Source organism: Xyrauchen texanus, chromosome 10 (genome assembly GCF_025860055.1).
Source record: "Xyrauchen texanus isolate HMW12.3.18 chromosome 10, RBS_HiC_50CHRs, whole genome shotgun sequence".
Classification (NCBI taxonomy): domain Eukaryota; kingdom Metazoa; phylum Chordata; class Actinopteri; order Cypriniformes; family Catostomidae; genus Xyrauchen; species Xyrauchen texanus.
In genome coordinates this window covers 14024450-14046139 of record NC_068285.1, presented here as the reverse complement: position 1 = coordinate 14046139, position 21690 = coordinate 14024450, and the positions used below count along the sequence as shown (strand labels likewise).

The following is a 21690-nucleotide window of genomic DNA, read 5'->3' as shown; positions in this document are numbered from 1 at the left end:
ATTTCTGGAGTAGTATACATTTTGAGGACACAAAAAGTCATTAAAAAAATAGGTAGTTCTACAGTTGATAAATATTTTTAATAATGTCGACAAAGCCTCTGTTACTGTGCAATGTTAAGTGCAACAACTATTTAATATTTGAGACATTATCTCAGGCTAGTGTGAAATGAACCTCAATTGTTCGTATCAAGTTTCCGAAAATTACCGACACAATCCGAGCGATGCCGATCTCAAATGGTCTTTGAAACGAAAGCAGCCGAAGCCTTCCAGATATCGTCGATATAGTAAAACCACATAAGTGTCTTACTTTGTCAGATTGTGGGCGAGGAAGAAGGGTTGGAAGACAGAAGGAAGAGCAAAATCATCATTGAAAAGGATATCTCTTCTTTAACCTGCTCTTTGCTCTTGCTGATTTTGATATATATTAAGGTAATTTCAGCACTTCTGAATATGGATTCAAGGATGGGTTTTCAAATTGGTCGGTTTCACTTGAACCAAGAGAAATAATGCATAAATGGTGCTTTTTTTTAAACTTGCGTTTGTCCCGCTTAGATACAGATAGATGGATTTTAACAGATGATTTAGGGTGTGTTTCGATTGATAATGTGAGGCAAGAAACAGTTCGTGTCAGGACGACTTACGCCATAAAACTAGAGTGATGGAGGCTATAACAATGTAATAACATAATTACAATAAAGGCAGAACTTATGGGAACTTAAAGCCTTTAGCAATTAAGAGTGTAAGTAAATGATGTTTCACATGGTTATTGCTGATATGAATTGCACATTTAATAATAATAAAAATAATTAAAAAAAAACGTTTAGAGAAATATTTTGCGTCTTGGTTGTAAATGGCCTTTCTATCAGTCCCGTAGAAGTGCACGTATTGGTAACAAAATAAAATATTAATTAATAGTCAATTGATGGATTTTCGCTTCTGAATGGGACATGCAATACTGTACACCCATGACATAATCTTCTCAAAGGCTGGGCACTCATGGTTTTATTAATGCTTCGCCGCTGAGCGTGTATAGCTACATTAGGCTATATAACTCGTTAATATATTTGTATATCTCGCTAAATAAAGTGTGGATGGTCGAGCACTGGTGGTCGGGGTTTGTCGGGTTTCTATAAATAGCTTGCTTTGTTCAAGCTTGTGTGCATAAGAGAAAGAAACATGAAGACACTGTAATAGGCTAGGTGTGTTTAGCAGGTAAAGATGGATTATTTGTTGGGTTAAATTCCGATTCTGTGAGTCGGGTCCTCCTCTAACCCTTGTTAATGGGGATTCTTTCATCCTTACCCCTTTGATGGGACAGCTCCAGCAGAAGAGCGCGACACACCCTTGTCGCATCAGCGGGCCGCATGATTATGGAACGAAACAAAACGACGGCAAATCAAAACCCGATTTGCCGGGAAACGATATATAGGCTACGATCAACGCTGCAGGGACTTTCGTGATCATTCAGTTGAAAACACGTGAGAGATCTGTATTCATTGGGCTAGTCACAAATCTGAAATATCTGAGTCAGTGATACATTAAAGACATACCAAACGCTGATCATTTGCCCTGGCCAGTTGTGTTTACACTTTCGTTTGGTATCTAGCCTATAGGCGGTTTAAAAATGTTCCTGGTTCAGTACATGTTCATCTTAATCGACAGCCTTTGTGCCATAGGCCTAATGTTGATCACAAAAAATAACTCAGACTTGCCTGAAGTAAGGCACTTATAATGGAAGTGAATGGGGCCAGTCAATAAACTTTCAAATATACATTGTTTCAAAAGTATAGCCTCTAGATGTAAATACATTAGTAGTAGGACTGTTGACATGATTTTAGTGTTTTAACATCTGGGATTTCCCATCATTACAGTATTGCCAGATTACAGGGTTTACTGGCATTAGGTCATGATGACAAAAGAGTTATAATGGATACAACTACACAGGCAATTTTAACGTTTAACAAAAACGATTTTAACAAATATAATGTGAATTTCTTGTGGCTATCCTTTTGAAACAGTGTCTATTTGTTTTCTCCCCTTTTCCGACACAATTTGGAACGGCCAATTCCCAATGTGCCCTAAAGCTGCGTTCACACTGCCAGCTGCTTTGTCGCTGCATGTTGCCAGTGGCTGGCGGTTAGTTCGCTAGTGGTGTGTATGGAGAGTCTAAACAGCACTGTTTCTTTAAAATTAATATTATTATTAAAATCTTAGGATCACGTGAGCTCTACCATCTTCTCTCGTATTGGGCGTCACTCCCGAAAGTCGCTCTTCATTTGCGTAAATTAAAACATTTCTCAACTTTGTTGCATCGCCGGACATGCCCACATCTGGTCGCCGTCGCTTGTGTTGCCGGAAGTCGCCAGCTCTCATTGAAAATGAATGATATGAGGTCGTTTCGTCGCTGCGTGTAGCTGGCAGTGTGAACGCTGCTTAAGTCCTCGTGGTGGACTCGTGGTGGATCTCAGTTATCTCCGCGTCTGAGACCGTCAATCCAAACATTTTATCACGTGGCTTGTTGAGCCACATGAGGTAACCTTCTCGTGGTCTCTATAATGTGGTTCTCGCTCTCTGTGGAGACCTAGCCGTGTGGAGGCTTCACGCTATTCTCAGCGGCATCCACGCACAACTCGCCACGTGCCCCACAGAGAGCGAGAACCACATTATAGAGACCATGAGGAGGTTACCCCATGTGACTCTACCCACCCTAGCAACCGGGCCAATATGGTTACTTAGGAGACCTGGCTGGAGTCACTCAGCACATAAAATTAATTTAATAACAAATTTTAATCGATTGAGAGACTTGAAAATATATCTTATATATTTATGTTCGTCTTGCACTAATCGTTCTCTCCCCATCACTTCTCTCTCTCTCTCTCTCTCTCTCTCTCTCTCTCTGGTTATGAATTAAAGCTGTCTGTGATTATTGATTCAGTAGAATCCATTATATACAGTATACACATGGGCGTAGAATACGCGGGGGATAAAAACCAAAGTTCATCCCCTGCACTTTTTCACAGAGCAAATCTGTTTACGCCATGTCTTTCATGTCTGTTCAAATTCACTGGTCAATCATGTAATTAATTTAATAACAAATTTGAATCGATTGAGAGCCTTAAAAATATATCTTATATATTAATGTTCATCTTGCACTAATCGTTCTGTCCCCCTCACTTTTGAAATGATTGCTACGCCCCTGCGTATATGGAAAGAGAAGCACAGGTTTGTGCTCTGAATATTTTGGGATTCTGGCAGAAAGAATGTCAGCAGCTTTCAGTCTGGGCAAGCAGTCCTGCCAGCCACAGGATGTCATGGCATCATGTTAGTGTCCATCACAAAGCTTCTGGCTGACCAATCAACTCACTTAATCAGATCTACAGTGTCTTAAAGAGTGCAGGGCTCTATCAGGCTGTCCAGTTTGACCTAAAAGCCACGTTTTGTCTCACATGACTAGATTAAGTTTACATTAATGATTCATGATTATCTGAGGCACTCAGTTAAATAACTAGCTCTAATGCATGACAACAAGAATCTGTTTTAAGGTTTACTGTCACCTTGTATCTAGTTGTAACAAAATGAAATCATTTTGTTTATATGAATAGTTTTCTCATTCTGAATACACAGCTGTTATAGAGAACTGTTCTAGAAATTCTGATGTTTTAGTTGTTGTGAGAAATATGAAATTGTACATGCTGTTCTGCTCTGTGTGTGTGTTTCTGGCCTTCCATGTGTGTTCGGTTGACCCCAGATGCAGGCTGCAGTGCACGCGTATTGAGTCAATATATTTAGAGGTTTTCTGCCGCATACTTATTTCTGTGAGTTGATTAGGTACTTGTCCTCTTGAGGTGAACAGGGTCAACCATATGGCATAACGACTGGGGCATCTGTATATGGCCTTGATCCAGTATTACTCCAGAGTACCCAGTTTCTCCCCCTTGATCATAAGCCTTGTTGTCGCTTTACTATTGGCTGTTTATTGTCTCATGAAGAATATAAATGACATGCTTGCTGTAATAAACATTGAGTAGATTGAATACAGACCGACTGTGTGTTGTACTTTCTACTTCCTTCACAAAGTCTCCAGAGACTCAGACTCACGACAGCACCTCACTGGTGCCGAACATAGAAAGACGGGACCGGGGAATTGGAGATCGCGACTAGATCCAAAATATTCCTAACAGTTTGGGGGCGTCATCCGGGATACCTCACAAACAGGTAAGGTCAATCTTTGACAAACTTATGTTGACCTGTTTGTTGGGGTATCTCTGAACCGTATAGTGTGGTGTGCATTTGGTGGACTCACCTTAAGGGGAACGCTGGAGAATTGTATGTTGTTTGTTACTGTTTGACATTTTTTGATGTACATGTGAGAGTATCTATATCTGTAAGTGTGAGAATTATGACTGAAGCATGATTGCATATGGGAATGCATGATGAGTCCTTATAAACAAAAGGAACAGAGTGTATGTTATAGGAGTCCTGTAAATAAGGGGACAAGTGTGAATATATGGTATATGATGAATGAAAGTGACTGTTGTCTTATAAAGAAAAGATTGTCTTCTATGTATTGAATGAATGTTGGGAATGAAAGCTGTCTGGTGAAACTTTGAAAAGGAATTTAATTGGTGAAAAGTGCAAAAACGTTCAGAAATATTAGTTTTGTGAATTGATCCTGTAAGCGTTAGAACTGAGTGTTTAAAGGCGTTTTAAGACTTGTTGAAAACATATAAACAAAACATTTCTAGAACAGGAATGGGGGACAAACTAAGTCGTCCCCTGCGAGGGAAATCACCAAAGGTTTTCATGTTCAGAAATAATTAGGGATATAATACAGAACCATACCTTAGAAGGTTATACCTTATTTTATCCGCGTTTGCAAATCTGATTAAGTTATGACATTTTTAGATTACAATATATATATTTAAGCTCTGATACATACATGGGATATGTGTATGGTTACAGTCACACCTCGATGGTTCAAATTGATAAAATGCAAGTACAACTTGGCACTCAAGTAAGAACATTTCCATTAGATAAATAGAATAAAAAAAAATGCTATTGGCATGGTTGCAGATCAGAGGGCCCCTGGTTTTCAACACAATGCCAATACGCAATGAAGAACATGATAAAAGGATAGACGGTCTGAAAGGAATAAACACCTACTGCAACTACAGGCACTAGCAAAAAAAAAAAAAGAAGAAGAAATTACCCGACACAGTCAAGTATCTCTTACAATACATGAATGTTTTAAAGAAACTTACGACACAGTCAGTTGACTGGACGTGATTATAGATTCATACCTCCAGAAATAACTGAATTGATATTAATTGATAAAGTGCCTTTGTTGGATATAAAATTTGATCAGCCACAAATAGAGGAAGGAACCCAGATGCAGGCTGCAGTGCACGCATATTGAGTCAATATATTTAGCAATTGCTGACCGTTTCTCTCTTCCTCTTTATGATGTTTCCGCATTTTATGCCGCATACTTATTCTTATAGGTCATACTTGTCCTCTTGAGGTGAACAGGGTCAACCATATGGCATAACGACTGGGGCATCTGTATATGGCCTTGTTCCAGTATTACTCCAGAGTACCCAGTTTCTCCCCCTTGATCATAAGCCTTGTTGTCGCTTTACTATTGGCTGTTTATTGTCTCATGAAGAATATGAATGACATGCTTGCTGTAATAAACATTGAGTAGATTGAATACAGACCGACTGTGTGTTGTTCTTTCTACTTCCTTCGCGAAGTCTCCAGAGACTCAGACTCACGACCGCACCTCACTGGGCACGAACGTAGAAAGACGGGACCGGGGAATTGGAGATCGCGACTAGATCCAAAATATTCCTAACAGTTGTTATTTGTTATATTACATCAGTATGAAATATTTTAAAGTATTTAGTCACAGACTGTTTTGTCCCTGATACAAATTTGGATTAGAGGTTGAACGGTTTATTGCATTTGCAGATTAATTACCGCTGCTAGTTGCTTTTAAGACCTATTAGTTATCAGCTAAAACAATGATGACAGTTCACACATAGTTAAGGTTAAATATAAGAGCAGTAGGAAAGACTAGTAATTCAGTATATCAATACAAATAAATCTGCCAATGAATTGGTTAACAGCTTTCTTCCAACACATTCATTATTAGTATTGACAAAATTCAATATCTGTTGACCTCTAGTTTGGATTGCTCAGAAGGATAACTTAATGCATTTTGTCAGTTGTGTTTGATGAACATGTTGTGTTACACTGTACACAGTTGCACTATTTTCACAGAAATCCAGCCAAAATGAGCATCTTTGGTGTGGCGATGATTAGCACCCTCCTGTGCTCTGGTAAGTGTTTGACAAAACCTTTTCTGTGACCACATTTCTTTCATAAAATGAAATGCTGGTAAAATAAATTTTAGACTTTTATTCTAGCCTTGATCTTGGAGATAAATTGCTTATATATAGATAGCTTATCATTTGCATGCAGATTTTAAAATAGCACATGCTTTGTTTCAGAAGAGCAACATTTGGCAATATAATTAATTGTAGGATGTTTGAGTGAAACCGCACAGTTGGCAATCTGACATGGCCGTATTCCTAATAGTCATTTTGTGCTGCAGTGAAGGGAAGCATGCATAGACGTTTCCCCTGATAAAACATCTCATTCAATATTAACTCAATGTATTTTTATTGTTAGCAGAAAGGCTGTAAATGTATCGCCTTTAAATTCAGGCCAATGGAACTATAAAAGCTTGAGATGTTGACGTTCTCTTTTGTTTGTTTGTTTGTTTGTTTTTATGCAAGAGTGAATTATTTATATGTGAATTTCTCAGTCTCGGTTCTACATTTTGTTCATGGTTGAAATTATGATTAACAGCAAAACATTAAATGCTGTATTAAAGAGAGAGACCTTGTTTCCTGCATTTCTCCTTCATAACTGCTCATTTAAATAGACTCAAAAAGAGCTAAAAGGGGAATGTGTTTTAATTTTGCAGCCGTTATATAGCAAGTTAAATTTGATATTATTGAAATATATTATTTCACTTCAGTGAAAATAAATGCTCACATTGCCAGTAAGATAATGATCCGTTTTAAGCCAATTAATTTAACAGCACATCAGAATACAAGGCATTTTGAACTTGTCAGAGATTTTCAGAGAAGTCATTACAAAACACTCAAATGATTTTACATGAAACTTAATGCACATTTTGTCAATCTGAGTAAAGCCAACAGGGTAAATCATTTAGATGCAAAATGTCAGCCATTGTTTTCTGTTATTAATTATTTTGTTACAGCTACACTGTAAAAAGTGAAAATGTGCAGTTTGTTACCTTAAAGAGATAATTCACCTAAAAATTCTTCAAAAAATTCAAAAACTCTTCTGCAGAACATAAATTAGGTTTTTTAGAGGAATATTACTGCTTTGTAGGTCCATACAATGCAAGTGAATGGGTGCCAACATTTTGATGCTCCGAAAAGCACATAAAGGCATCATAACAATAATCCATACAACTCCAGTGTTTTAATCCATGTCTTCAGAAGTGACATGATAGGTGTGGGTGAGAAACAGATCAATATTTAAGTCATTTTTTGCTAGAAATTCTTCTCCCTGTCCAGTAGTGGGCGATATGCATAACGAATGTGAATCGCCAAAAGCACAAGAAGAAGAAAGTGAACGTTAAAGTGGATGTTGATTGAGCAGGGAGAAGAATTTATAGTCTTACTGGAGTCTTATGGATTACTTTTATGCTGATTCTTGGGATTTTTGGAGTTTAAAAATGTTGGCACCCATTCACTTGCATTGTAGGGACCAAAACAGATGAGAAATTCATTAAACAAATGAAAGAAAGTCATATACATCTGGGATGGCATAAATGTGATTAAATGATGAGAGAATTTCAGTTTTGGGTGAATTATCCTTTTAAGGAGCTATTTCCTGATCAACCCTTTTAAAAAATACTTTTTTGTGCACCAACAGATTTGAATAGCAATTGACTTGAAATTAAAATATACCTACTTTTATTAAACTTGTCTTTGCTTTTTTACAGTTTGGTCATCAACCATTAAAGGTAATGCCTCTCCAATTATTAAAGTCGTTATAAAATTGACATTTTTGTTGCTCTTTCCTGACCTACTAAGCACAGTTCCTCTGTCATCTAAAATTTCAAATATGTAGTATTTATCTGTAATGTTCTGTCTTGTATTATGTGAGCAAGTGTATTGTGATTCATACAGTATCTTCCTTTCTTAAGGCATTGATCTTTCTCCTCACTCTGCAGCAAAAGATGAACACCGTACTGCTTTCTTTGGGGAGGATGTTCATATTCCTGTGCCAGCTTTAGACACAACAGAGGTGGTGTTTAAGCCAAGGGTGGAGCCGCTGTCTGAGCGGGTTGTCCTGCAGAATGGGGTCATTCAGTACCAGAGAGCTAAACTGAATGCTCACGTCAGCCACTTGATTCTGGAAGATGTGGGCGAGGAAGATGAGGGCACATATGTGCTGAGAAATTCTTTGGCTCCGGCTGATGTCAGAAGGATCATTCTCATTGTTAGAGGTATAAATATATCTTTGCAAATACTTGCTCATTTGGTTATTTCCTATTATAATGATAGAGCGATAAGAGGATATAATTCACTCTATTATTAATTTTATTAGTGTGGAGTAGTGTATTTACTGTCTGGATTGAAAGATAGTAAAGGCTTTGTGCTTCAAATGCAGTTTTAATTTAATTTCCATGGCCATTTTCTGGCCTCTCTCTGACACAAAAAACAAACTGGCATTTTGCTGCTGTTCCTCTGGAAACTCCCAATGTAAATGCCCTCTTCACATATGAAATGAGTAACATCACTGACATTTATTTGGCTTTTATCAATAATAGTATCAATCCTACCTCTTTATTACCTCACTGTGACTGAGCTGGCCACATTTTTGAGTTTCGAATAGATGCGGTTGACCTGTAAATTGAAAGTTATGGAAGTTTGAAACGAGCCATTTTGAGTTCAAAAAGCTACAGTGTTTTCAAAGTAAGTTGACATCTTCTTTGTCAAAAGATCAAGTAAAATAAATGGTCTGCACTTATTTAACCTTAGTGGTTTTCAAAGTGCTTTACCCTGTGTCTCAGTCACCCATTCACACACACACTTACACAGTTACGCACCAATGACAGCAGAGATGCCATGCAAGGCGCTAGCCTGCCATTGGGAGCAACTTGGGGTTCAGTGTCTTGTGCCCAAGGACACTTCGGCATGTGGAGACATGTGGGCCAGGAATCAGTGTCTTTTGCTGTGTCGCTTAAATTTTCAGAAAAGCTTGATGAGCAGGTTCTGCTCACTGTGCTATTGATTAACATTAATTGGTGATGCTCCTGCTGTGCAGAATTCAAGCCTGTTGTTCACTAAAGCCATAAGCCACAAGAGGCCATGTGTTACAGTGATTTTACAACGAGTAAGGGATGTTCCTAGGCACGATGAGTGAGTGGCTTAAACCCTCTTCAAATGGCAGTAACAGCAATATGATAAAAGACACCAATCTTCAATTAATAGATGAAATGCATTTATTATTATTAATAATTGAACTTAGAGCAAGGCTCATCCAATCAGAACAGAGGGTTGGAACTATCAGTTTAAAATGATGAGTTAAGGGGGTGCGCGCTTTATGATGTTTATGGTTCTTTACGTTGTCGGACTGTACGATTTGATCCACAGAGATCTTATAAGCCATGGCATACTGTGCAACACATGTCAAGACTTTTGTCCCATTCATCCCGATTGACCACTGAGTGTGTGTTTTATCTCATCTGGCTGTTGTAGGAGCAGTCACACTGCACAACTGCGATGCAAAATTTCTGACACTGACAGATAGTCGCAAGTGACTTAAGCGCACTGTATGATATTGGCCACAATTCTGCCATCTGAGACAAATTTCGAGAATCCTAAAGGATTTCTGTAGTCGTAGGGCAATCTTACAACATCATTGTAGTGGTGGTGGTGGTGTAGTGGTCTAAGCACATAACTGGTAATCTGGTAATCAGAAGGATGCTGGTTCGAGTCCCACAGCCACCACCATTGTGTCCTTGAGCAAGGCACTTAACTCCAGGTTGCTCCGGGGGGGATTGTGCCTGTAATAAGTGCACTGTAATTCGCTTTGGATAAAAGCGTCTGCCAAATGCATAAATGTAAATGTAAGTGTGACATGCTCACCGACGGCCAATTAATAGCCTTTGCGATGATCTTCAGCTTCCAAAGAAGTTCTGGCAGTGTCAGAAATTTAGCATCACAGTCCTTTTTATTTAGCATAGTGCGACTGCTATTACGACGGCCAGATGAATGGTAAAATGGTAAATGGTCTGCACTTAAATAGCGCTTTATTTAATCTTAGAGGTTACCAAAGCGCTTTACACTGTGTCCCAATCACCCATTCACAAACACACTCATACACCAATGGCGGCAGAGCTGCCACGCAAGGCGCTAGCCTGCCATTGGGGTTCAGTGTCTTGCCCATCGACACTTCGACATGTGGAGTCATGTGGGCCGGGAATCAAACCGCCAACCCGGAGATTAGTAGCCAACCGCTCTACCACCTGAGCCACAGCCGCCCCTGATATGAAATAGTCCGCTCCTCCCTTGCACCCTAATTCACTGTTTTCAGAGAAACCCCATCAAGTATGCTCCTTGGAAAGAAACCTACTCCGTGTCTGCACCGTAGCAACAGCTGTGCTCAGTTATCACTCTACTCAAGCTCTTGCAATGTTTTTTCTTCTTTTTATTTTATATAAAAAGTTTTAATAAAGAAATAAGCAGGAAATACTTGGAGAAATGTGTAACACTTCAGCAATATGAAAGCATTATTTGTCCCATTGTTACTTGTCAGACTTTATGATATGAACGCATTGAGATTGTCACTGGCACACTGAATTATATAAACACAGAGCTTACAAAACGAAATAAATAAATGATAGCACTTTCTTTACAACTTCATTTTAATTACCATTTTACTTTTAATAAGTTTACTTTAAACGTCTGTAAACTTCTTTAGTTAAGATTCACTCCACTCCAATTTAATTAAAAAGAAATGAGTAAAAATTATATTGGTAAGTATTTATGGGACGTTTCAATCCAAATCAGCAGGTACAATTGGATACAGTTAAAGAAATCGACGTCATGTTTGTGCATCATCCATAGAGAATTTGCAAGAGCGTATTATAAGCCTACGTGAATTTTCGAAATTTCACATGGCCTGTAGTTTACTAATCTAAAAGAGGGAAAAGACGTTTATAACCCACATATTTTGTTTTCCCTATGTGAACACAGAACTTTGTAATTTTTCGGGCCACAAGTCTTGGGGTAGTTTATTACTGTAGGATACCTCCCCCAATCGCATTCATTCTCAACATCTGTAATTTTCTATATTTGTGGTCAGGCTGTCAAAATCCATCTTTCTTTTTATATGTTACGCTCGTGATAGAGTGGTATTGGAGCAATGGAAATGCTGAAGCCCTGACTTTCATGAAAAAAAAACTCTCCTCCGGGCAAATATCACCGGGACGATTGAGACCACAGTCAGCTACGATGTGTATCGGACAGTCTGACATAATGTCGCACAGTGTGCCATGACAATCTCAATGCGTTCATATAAAGTCTGACAAGTAACAATCTTAAAGGACTGCAAAAATACTACATTGTATACCAGGCTTAGTAATCGCAAAGGCAATGAACTGGACATTGGTGAACATCTAGCGATCAAAGATGGTAGTTTTTGCCCTACGACAAGAGAAACATTTTACAATATTTTACTAAATTTGTCTCAGATGGCAAAATCATGGTCAAAATTTTACAGTGTGAAGTCCTTTTAATTCCCTGATGCATACTTTTTCATTTATTTCACAGTGTATATTTAATAAAGGACAGCAGCAATTGCCGACGTCCTTAAAAATGTATGAATCAATTTCAATTCTCTTCTTCTAGACTGTGCACTAGAGACCGTGGTGAAGTATGGAGACACATATCACATCCCGATCAACCCTATGATTGGTCCATACACCCTTGAGTTCAGGTCTGGAGCTCAGACTCATGTTAACCAGACCACAGAAGAACCACCTGTGCTGATTTTCAACCGGACCGCTTTCCCTACAGAAGAGTACAAGAATCGTCTCACAATCGCTGAGAAAAGGGTTAACCTCAATTTGGTCACAGGAGCAGATGAAGGCAGCTACACCGTCGTGGACAGTGATGGAAAAGTCCGAATGAGGGCCTGCCTCAATGTGAAAGGTGAAAAATAATTTGAATGGTCCGGTGAAAGGCAAAGTGAGCGTTGTATGATTGGTCATTATGGTAAATGGTCTGCACTTATATAGCACTTTTTTAACTTTAGAGGTTACCAAAGTGCTTTACACTGTGTCCCAATCACCCATTCACACTCACACTCAAACACCAATGAGGTACTGGCCTGATATTGGGAGCAACTTGGGGTTCAGTGTCGTGCCCAAGGACACTACGGCATGTGGAGTCGTGTGGGCCGGGAATCGAACCGCCAACATTGGCAGCCAAACTGCTCTACCACCTGAGTCACAGCTGCTTATGGAGTTTAAGATGAGAGAAAGGCTAGTATGGGTGAATATTAAAAGTCTTAAAATGGTGTAACTGTAGAGAGATGGAAAAGGAGGAAGAAGTGAAGGGAGAACAAAGAGCAGAGGATGAATAAAGTGGCCATCCAGGATTCTGCTCAAAAGTTGACACCATCTAGAATAAGTCTTAGAAATGTGTGAATCTTACAAACACATGTCTAGGACACATTTCACCCCAAGAATAAACAATATTTTGCACTAATTTACTTAATCTTAAAGATCCTACTGTAAAATAGTTTTCATATTATTTAAGCAAAATATAATTTCTTAATTCTTTCTTGATATTTGGGGTAAAATATATCCTGGATTTATTCTTTACAAGTTTTATTAGACTAACTCAAATGTTTCTTGAGCCTTAAGGCCAAAGTATGCTTAGGTTGTCCGCATTGTTGATCACTCTGTGCACAGTATGTGTGATGCTAATTTTGTCATCAGCACAATCTGCGTTTGGCCCAGATTTTCTCGACAAGTTTTTCTCGACAGTCCTTGTCTGTGTGCATCATCAAAAGTGTATATTTTGAAATCCAATGCTGTCGACCAGGGCGGGACTCAGAATGCAGAAGGAAACAAAGTACTATATACATGTGAATGTATACAATTAGCTGATTCAATTAACTTTTTTTTTTTTTTTTTGCTATATACCAGATCACCAGATCTTTGAGCACTTGAGTTATGGAGGAATCTTGAAGATCAAGCTCCATGTGGACCACACCAAAGTCAAGATGGTTTACATCCCAGACACTGACCACAAGGAGCGACTCATCCTGGACCAGGGAGAGTTGGTGGTGCCTCTGGACCCTGCCTTGGAGGGTCGAGTGTCTGTGGAAGGATCGTTGTTCTACCTGAAGAAAGTCAAAGCCAGTGACATGGGTGTCTTCAGAGTGATGGACTACTCAGGTTTCCGGATAGCTGATGTCTACCTTCATGTTGAGCGTGAGTTGGCCTTGAGAGGCTGGATGAAATTTGAGAAGCTACAGTAGATCAAGTTTGGATTGCTAATAATCTTTCTGTCATATCATATTCCCTGCTTCCTGTCTACTTTCAAAACAAACCCTTTGAAGTCATAGATTTATACCTATGATCCTGTCTTTTCCCATAACAGCCTATAAGTTGCCACAGCTCTACGTAGCTATCATCTCCCTGCTGTCTCTGGTTGCGTTCCTGCTGTTGGTGTGTCTACTGTCCTGTCTGATCAAGGTTCACCGTCGGGCAGAGAGAGCACGTAAAATCACTCTAATCGCTCAGCAGGCTGGCAAGGGTGATGGAGAGACGTTCAGACAGGTAAAACCAATAGCAATTGATTACCGACTTCCAACTGCCCAAATCTCTGAAAGGAAATGATTAGGAGATGCTACAACACTTTTAAATTAGGATTCACTTTAGTATTAAGATTCAGCTAACAAAATGCAGCATAGATGTATCAGTTTTAATTTGGTTAATCAGTCTGCCCCAATGGTACGGCGATACTGCTTATTGAAAGTTGTGTAAACGTTCAGATATGGTTGGTAGTAACTAATATAGCATGATGATTAAAACAAATTCAGTTTCAGCAAATGTGATATCAGCTGTGTCTGTGTTTTCATGCAAGGATTTTTTCCTTTGTCCTTTGAATTGACTGTTATTCAAACCGATAAACCCCTTTAAACTATGTATAATTTTTAAATGATTATTTGTAATAATTCGATTTAATAGTTTTAATCAGTAAAAGAATTGGTAGTTCTTCCATGATTGTATATTTGCTTTGGTTGTGAGACTTCCTATATACAGTATGTTGGTATAATCCCAAGAAACCCCTTATCCTATCCTCTTGTTTCAAACCTTAACAAATTTGCAAATTCATCCCTTTTATAACACCACAGCTATCCAATCTGCCATCTACCCATAATCAATAATTTAGCCAATTTAACAATTTATATGCATTGCATTTCTATTTCTTAAAGGATCATCAGATGGATCCCCTACTGGGTGAGAGAGCTTTGCGTTTTGTTGTCATTTGTTTCCTTTAGTGTTAAGTTGATGGATCTGTATTGGTGTTGTGGTAACACAATAGGGGTCCCGAAGACTTTTTGCCACTCTTAGTAACTGTGTAACTGTTCATTATTCCTCCCTCTGTCTTCATCCCAAACCTCCTGAGAAGAGTAATTTCAGGTGTATTGCACTGACCATTGTAGTTTAAACTATGGTATAAATGAGTATGAAGGTATATACACCTGTGTGTTGAAGCTTCCGTTGCACACATGCACATATGCAAAATATTCAATTTTGTGTCGCTTTGGAGAGGTACATTTGAATCTATGTGTATGTGTGTATATGTGTGCTGAATTCTGTTTAAATGCTGCTGTTTGTATGTGATTGTTTTATTATGGCTGGCAGTGATTAATGTATTCAGTTATAAGTTCATAAAGTTTAAAATGTACTTATTGTGTCCTGCTTATATTAACCTTGGACAAGATCGCAAAATATTTAAATATTAAGGCATGATCTCATGAAAATTATGCGACTGTGGTGACATTTTTGCAAAATTATATTACGTGGCTTCTTACCCATATCGCAGCAGTTCGTGGTGCCGATGTGTGGTGCTAAAAGCAAATTAAATGTTTTTTTTCCGAGTTTTAAATCAACAGAATCTAGCCTACCTCCCTACCCTAAACCTTAAACCTAAACCTCACCTTTAGTGCCATGAAAAGCAAATGTGAGATGAAAAATAAACATAATTTTGAGGTGCTTCTATGAACATTGCGCCTCAACTGTCGACTCGCGTGCTCTCCGGGACTTGGGGTGCATTAAGGCCCGGGCTTATATGGGCTGAATCCCAGGGGCCTACAACTCCCATGGGGCCTGGCCTATAACTCCTATGGGGCCCAGCCTGAGAAGCGCGTTTAAACGCTTTCAACGGGAGACGTGGTTGTTGACATGATGACCGCAAGTGTTAAAGGCGTCTGTGTAGTGCTTGTTCAGTGCAGAGCAGTTGAACTACAACTTGAAGGGTGCCTCAGCGGACCAGCGAGCCCATGGGCCCATAGGTACCTTAAAGCGCTCCTGCCTGCACCTTTTTTTATGTATTTTTTCTCCCAGTTTGGAATGCCCAATTCCCACTACATAGTAGGTCCTCGTGGTGGCACGGTTACTCACCTCAATCCAGGTGATGGAGGACAAGTCTCAATTACCTCTGCTTCTGAGACCGTCAATCCGTGCATCTTATCATGTGGCTCGTTGTGCTTGACACCGCGGAGACTCCCAGCATGTGGAGACTCATGCAACTCTCCACGATCCACACACAACTTACCATGCGCCCCATTGAGAGCGAGAACCACTAATCGCGACCACAGGGAGGTTACCCCATGTGAATCTACCCTCCCTAGCAACCGGGCCAATTAGGAGACCTGGCTGGGGTCACTCAACACACCCTGGATTCGAACTCGCGACTCCAGGGGTGGTTCCTGCACCTTTTGATCTCTTGCACAAAACTCTATCAGTTGAGCTACCACACAATTTGATCGCACTTGAACATACAAACGTAGAAATTGCTTTACAAGTCGAGTGATATTGTAAAAGTGATTTTGATGTTATAACATAGCATTATGTGAGGAACAGGGTGAAAAGTATGTGTTTATGAACTGATAAGATGCAGTTATTCACTTTTACACAAATCACAGGTAAAAAGTAATTGTTGTAGCGCCTCTAGTGTTTATTTCACCAGCAAACTGCAGTAATATGTACAAAAAGCCACATAAAAATTATTATAGCAAAAATGTAGATAAAATAATATGTAGATGTAGAGAGTAGATTGCAATTTTAAAGGGTTAGATCATGCCTTCTAAGATATGTGTGACTTTCATTCATCTGCAGAACACAAATGAAAGTTTTTAGAAGAATATCTCAGCTTTGTAGGTCCATACAATGCAAGTGAATGGTGGCCAGGTCTTTGAAGCAACATAAAGCAGATCAAGTCAGCTTAAACCTAATCCTTCAAACTCTAGTGGTTAAATCAATGTCTTCTGAAGTGATCCAGTTGGATTATGTGAGGACGGACCAAAATGTAAAACGTTTTTCACTGTACATCTTAACAGCAGTCTCCTTTGTGATCATGATTTCAAGCTAGATTACACTTCCCACAGCGCCATCTAGCAGCTTGAAATCATGATCGTGCCTTGAGATTGCAATGGTAAGATGTACGGTGAAAAAATGTATTGCTTCAGAAGACATTTATTAAATTACTATAGTATTATGGATTATTTTTATACTGAATATATCTCCTTTTTGGAGATTCAAAGGGCTGGCTATCATTCACTTGTATTGTATGGACCTACAGAGCTGAGATATTCGTCTAACAATAAAATGTTTGTGTTCTCCAGAAGAAAGAAAGTCATACATGTCTGGAATGACATTAGGGTGAGTAAACGATGAGAGAATTTAAAAAATATATATCTTTAACCATTTGTTTTCACCTCATGGTGTTGCCAGTTTGTTTCTTTAAAAAATTAAAGAAAGAAAAGAAAACATATTAAGCTATGTTTGGAGTGGAATACTAGCATACTGCGTGCTGTGCAGTATAACTGTATACTGCCTACTTTTTTAATACATATAATACCTATTTCCATTGATTCACTGTGGCGTATAATACTCCACACAGTGTGCTCTGTTTTATGTACTGCATTTTGACAGATGCTGTAGGTCATCGAACTGTGCATGATATACATACTGCATACTGCAGAAATTGTTCGAGAAGTATAGTAGTATGCTATTCCAAACATAGACACTATTAATCATTAATCATTTGCTAGCCCAGTGAAATTCTTGTTGTCTGTGTGTTTGTCTGTGAAGTTATTGTGTTTACCCACAAAGCCTTATAGGTAATTGTGACTCAGGATGTCCACTATTTGCTCATACTGTATAGATATTGTGACACTGTGAACTGCCAGATATAGACATTGATGCCTTGATATCGTTGTGTTTTAAACATTCAACAAATTACCAGACATATTTGTCCAGTATTGCCCTTTACATCCTCCAGCTTTCACAATATCACGGTATACAGTATTTTCATTTAAAACCACCCTACTTTTTGCAGAAACTTTTTTTTGTCTAGATCTGCCCTTTTTTGGACGTTTTCACACTTAGTTAGATTGTTTGTTCAAAACCTGAGTTTGGTTCCACTCCACCCCCCTGCGACTGCAGGCCTCTTTTAACATTTATGTGTTTGGCTCTAAACTCGGAAGGCAGCAGCACCAAAATGAAAAGTGTTGTGTTTTTGTGCATTTGGTTCTTATTAAGCTTAGTACGCACTGTAGATGCAGAATAGCACTTGCATCTTTCAGATTACTGTGCAGATTACTTGCAAGAGGAGCGAATATTGCACGCTGCTCGCCAGAAGCAATTTCTGCAGACAAGCAGCAATGACAGGTGCATTATAGAATAAATTCAGGTAAACTGGGACACTTTTTTGACAATTAGATGACTGTCAAAATTGGCCTAATTTACCTGAATTCACATTACTATAGTAGGCAAATTGTATATCTTCAATATCGGGCAGATTAAGCTGGATTGCGTTCATAAAAACCGCAAAGCGCACTGTACTCCACAAGAAACGTAGGCCCACCCCAGACCCCCAATTTCAAGTGGGCCCCTAGTGTGTATCTGAGTTTGGAAACAGCTTTCACACCAGCCAAAACAAACCAAACTCTGACATCAAATAGACTCGGATCTGCACCACAAGCTGAAGTGTGAAAACGCTCTTTGCTTTTATTGTTTGTACTATTTTGGGACCACCAACAGCATAGAATGCTTATTTTTTACACATATAATAACATGTTTTTCAGGTGGTTCATGAAGCTTACACTAGATTTGCAGAGGAAACCACTGTGCAGTCCACATGGGAGAACAACACTGAGAGCACAGATGTTGAGGTCAAAGTAGGCAGTTGTTTTCATTCTTAATAAGCTTATTTGTTGCCAGTGTGATCTTAAATGCAATTTAAAGTTTAGCTTTGAGATTTTACATTTTAGCATTTTATCTTACAGTTCTCCCATTCTATTTGACTTTCCCTTTAGGGACTTGAGGTATCAAAACCAGGTCAGTACCAGGCTCTCCCTTCTGACCAAAACTTCTTGGAGATGAATGACTCAGGTGTGGAATTCAACTCCTCCACTCTCCCTCTGGACAGTGACACAGACATACCCGACAACTTCACCTCTCACAAGCTCCTTCTTGAGCCTGACACTCTCGTCGGTGTCCCCCCAGACCTTTCCGAAGGTGACCACAGCGACACTCGCACCCCTGATTCTGTTCTGAGTGCCAGCCCGGCGGTCCGGCCCAAATCTGGGGCTGAAATAGATGGCAACTTAATTGGAGCCACCACACCTGAGGAAATGGCCAACGTGAAAGAGCTAGACTAGTAAAGATGCCTCGCCACTTTCTGAGAAAATCACCACATTGGATCCAGTCACTGGAACCACGAGCTGAAAACTGTAAGGGAGAACTTCAGTATCACTCATTCTCGCTAACCAACATGTTAGTCTCTTCCTTTACGCCAGTGTGACCACTTTTCATCTGTAACGTCTCATCACTTGACATGACTATTAATCTTGCTTGGACTCATTCGATCTACAACAAATGGCATGTCGAAAAAGCAAAAAAACATAATCCCAGAAGACGGCACTCTCCAAAAACATCAATAAAACAAACTTGAAAAACAAAAGCAATTAAATGGTCCAACACATTGCATGCCTTTGAATGGCTGAAGAGTTTTTGACTATCTAACAGCCAAATGCTAGATTAGAGTGACCATGTAGTGCATGTGAAGAAGAAAAATAAACTCAGGATACATTTCAAGACACACATATAGATGGTCGATTTTTAATTTATAAGACTTTTTAAACTACTGAACGATGGAGGCATTTATGAACGTGTCAAACTGACTGAAACTTCAAGGAAGCTTGAAGGAACATCTGAAGAAAATCTGTATTCTTCACCCATATTTTTCAAACCATTCATCTACCAAATGCCAAAAGTATACATTCGAGATTTCCTTCTTTTGGATTAATTTCAAGATCAATTCGAAGGCAGAGTCTCATGCATTCCCAGTGCTACACATGGTGTAAACACTTCATTTCGGACCTCCCACAATCACTACCAAGAGTTTTGATAATCTTTGTTTTATTGTAAACTAATCACCATAGAGGATCACATAGATCACAGGTATCTGAAATGGAGGCTTTGCTTTGTAAATAGGATCAGCTGTGGCCAAGGGTTTTGGCTCTGGTTCAGAGGAACGCTGCTGATGGAACAGCTTGTCTCAGCAGTTTAAGGTGCTGACTCCACTGGGGTGTCTTCACAACTTTGGGCTTTCCTGCTATTCCTCTCTCTCTCTCTCTCTCTCTCTCTCCTATGATCCTTTATTCTCTCTCATTTGAATGTGTTTGAATAGATGAAAGCACTTTGGATGGTTGCAAGTTCTCGAATCGATGGTGGTTGTGTCCGTGTGGTACAGATATGGTTGTTGTTGGGTTTTTCAGAGCTTGTTAGACTTGTAGAGTCTTGATGGTAAATTGTGTAATACATATTTGTTTATTGAGCATCTTATCCTTTGAATATCTAAACAACATTCATGAACAAGGGTCTGTGTTGAACTTTTAGAGTTCTATAGAGGAGGGAGACCTGAATACAGGGAAGACAAATCTCTGTCAATACACTTGAATCTACATAAAATACATTAATATGTCCACATGTGGCAACATTACTTACTGAAAGCATGCTGGAATTATTGTGATGTAATAATGTATCGTTTAAACTGAAAAAGGAATTAACATTTTCCTACCGTTGAAAGCCTTCCTTTCTTTTGAAATCCTTTTATAAACATATTTAAAGCCTCTAAATCAACAACGTCTAGACATGCAATCTCTAAATCTTTTTCTTTAATTAATGTCTCACAGCACTTAATGAGGTCTTAATTTGACTCCTAAAGAGGTGCTCATTTGTTAACCACTTTTTTCTTGGTAAATGCACTTATCTGGGATACTTTTGATGCAGATAAATGATACGTAAGATTAAAATACAATATTAGAATGATTGTTGCGTGCATCATGAGATGTGGTATTGCCTGCTGGTAAAATTGCTACGTCATGTTTTGATGTCTTTAGATAGCACAGAGGGAAAATGACAAGCGGTCGTTCGAGATTCGAATTTGACGATAAGGATAACAAAGGTGTTGAAAGAAAGCAGATTACTGATTAATCAGCTGTTTGATTGATTTTATTGTTTACTGTTAATTGTTATACTAAATGTGTTAAAAAAAAAAATTCAGTTTAATTGGCAATCAAAATCCCAATAATAACCAGGAAAAATTTTTTGGTGCATAATGCGGGACTTTTAACTATTAACAGATGAGGAAAACAAATACGCACTCTTACAATCATGTACTACAATATCACATTATACAGGAAATATTGTCTTGTAAAAATATGCATCAAAGGAAGTACCTCTGAAAAAAAAAAAACAGGTTTTAAAAAGCACAATTAAGAAAAACGGCTTGAGAAAAATCGTATAAAATTGCAGCTAATGTAAATATGACTGTTTGCAAAAAAATAAAAATAATAATAATGAGAATATTGGAATTATTAGGAAATGTAATGTCTTTTTGTTTTCCTTTGTAACTGCAATCCAAAAAAATATTTTTTTACCTTTTTTAATTATTTCACTTGACATTTTTTAAAAGGTAAAAAAATACTTTATGTATTGATATTTTATTGATACTAATTAAATCTACTTAAAGGAATGTTCCGGGTTCAATACAAGTTAAGTTCAATGGACAGCATTTGTGGCGTAATATTGATTACCACAAAAAATAATTTAGTCTCGTCTCTCCTATTAGTTAAAAAAAGCAAATATCGAGGTCACAGTGAGGCACTTAAAATGGAAGTGAATGGGGCCAATTTTTAAACCGAATTTAAACAGAAATGTGATGCTTATAATTTTATAAAAGCACTTACATTATTTCTTATGTTAAAACTCATGTATTATTTGAGCTGTAAAGTTGTTTAAATCGTAATTTTTACAGTAATTTTAGTGTTTTA

At 38.5% G+C, this 21690-nt stretch overlaps 1 protein-coding gene across 3 annotated transcripts; it reads left to right on the top strand.

The window, feature by feature from the left end:
- Positions 1-284: 284 nt before the first annotated feature.
- LOC127650956 (uncharacterized) lies at positions 285-21414 on the top strand. 3 transcript variants are annotated; one of them, XM_052136637.1, is made up of 10 exons: positions 285-429; positions 4078-4215; positions 6283-6341; positions 8045-8065; positions 8276-8551; positions 11961-12263; positions 13265-13552; positions 13722-13900; positions 18439-18525; positions 18670-21414. In XM_052136637.1, exons 3-10 carry the CDS (start codon positions 6296-6298, stop codon positions 19012-19014), a joined length of 1545 nt encoding a protein of 514 aa, XP_051992597.1. In that variant the 5' UTR covers positions 285-429; positions 4078-4215; positions 6283-6295; the 3' UTR covers positions 19015-21414. The 3 variants fall into 3 exon arrangements, with proteins under 3 accessions (XP_051992597.1, XP_051992595.1, XP_051992596.1); XM_052136635.1 differs by having other exon boundaries at positions 18439-18531; XM_052136636.1 differs by lacking the exon at positions 4078-4215 and having other exon boundaries at positions 325-429; positions 18439-18531.
- Positions 21415-21690: the final 276 nt, after the last annotated feature.